The sequence below is a fragment of the Calidris pugnax genome, unplaced genomic scaffold (assembly GCF_001431845.1).
Source record: "Calidris pugnax isolate Ruff unplaced genomic scaffold, ASM143184v1 scaffold244, whole genome shotgun sequence".
NCBI classification, from domain to species: Eukaryota; Metazoa; Chordata; class Aves; order Charadriiformes; family Scolopacidae; genus Calidris; species Calidris pugnax.
In genome coordinates, this window is record NW_015091141.1 from 562,724 (window position 1) to 563,490 (window position 767).

Below are 767 nucleotides of genomic sequence, written 5' to 3' on the forward strand. Positions count from 1 at the left end.
AGGATGCGGGTCGGGCCCCCCCGCCGATGAGAGGGAGGATGGGCACCCAGGGCAGCCCGGTGAAGAGCTACGATTACCTCCTCAAGTTCCTGCTGGTGGGGGACAGCGACGTGGGCAAGGGGGAGATCCTGGAGAGCCTGCAGGACGGGGCCTCCGAGTCCCCCTACGCCTACAGCAACGGTAAGGGGGGTGAGGGACCCGTGTGGGGGGGGGTTCTTTGCCCGGGGGGAGCCAGCCTTGGGGAGGGAGGGCTTGTTCTGCCCTTTTTCTTTGTTTTTTTTGTTGGTTTTTTGTTTATTTATTAACTGGAAGCATAGCGCGGTTTCTCTGCCGGCGGCAGAAAGGCCGTGGCTGTTCCTTAAAGCAAGGTCTGAGGGAGGATTTGGGGCCGGTGCCTGGTGTGCCCGTCCCTGGGTGCCCCACGGGGGCTCCCCAGCAGGAGCCCTGCCCTGACACCCCACTCAGGAGCCCCGGTGGGTTCCCGGGATCTGAGGTGTGTTCCCGTGGCCCGGAGGAAGCGGGGGCTGTAACAAAAGAACAGGAGCCTGATTTCCAGGCCGGAGCTGCTCTGGCTGGGTAGCCGTGGTTGGTCCGCCTCCTGCAAACATCAAGGTTTCTAATGGAGCCCATGACAGACCATTAACTACAGTGTCACAAGACCGTAATTAAGAGCCAAGGAGCGGCGCTGTGCTATTTCCTGCGTCCCCTCGCTGCAGTCAAAGCCTAACACGGCCTGGCGGGGTGCAGGTCCTGGGGTGGTTTTCAAT

General features: G+C 61.4%; 1 protein-coding gene across 1 annotated transcript in view; it reads left to right on the top strand.

The window, feature by feature from the left end:
- Positions 1-6: 6 nt before the first annotated feature.
- RAB40C (RAB40C, member RAS oncogene family) overlaps positions 7-767 on the top strand; it is a 42,528-nt gene continuing 41,767 nt past the window's right edge. The window contains exon 1 of the mRNA XM_014958684.1: positions 7-180. Coding sequence (XP_014814170.1) covers positions 27-180 — 154 coding nt within the window. The 5' untranslated portion in view covers positions 7-26. The remainder of the gene's footprint in view (positions 181-767) is intronic.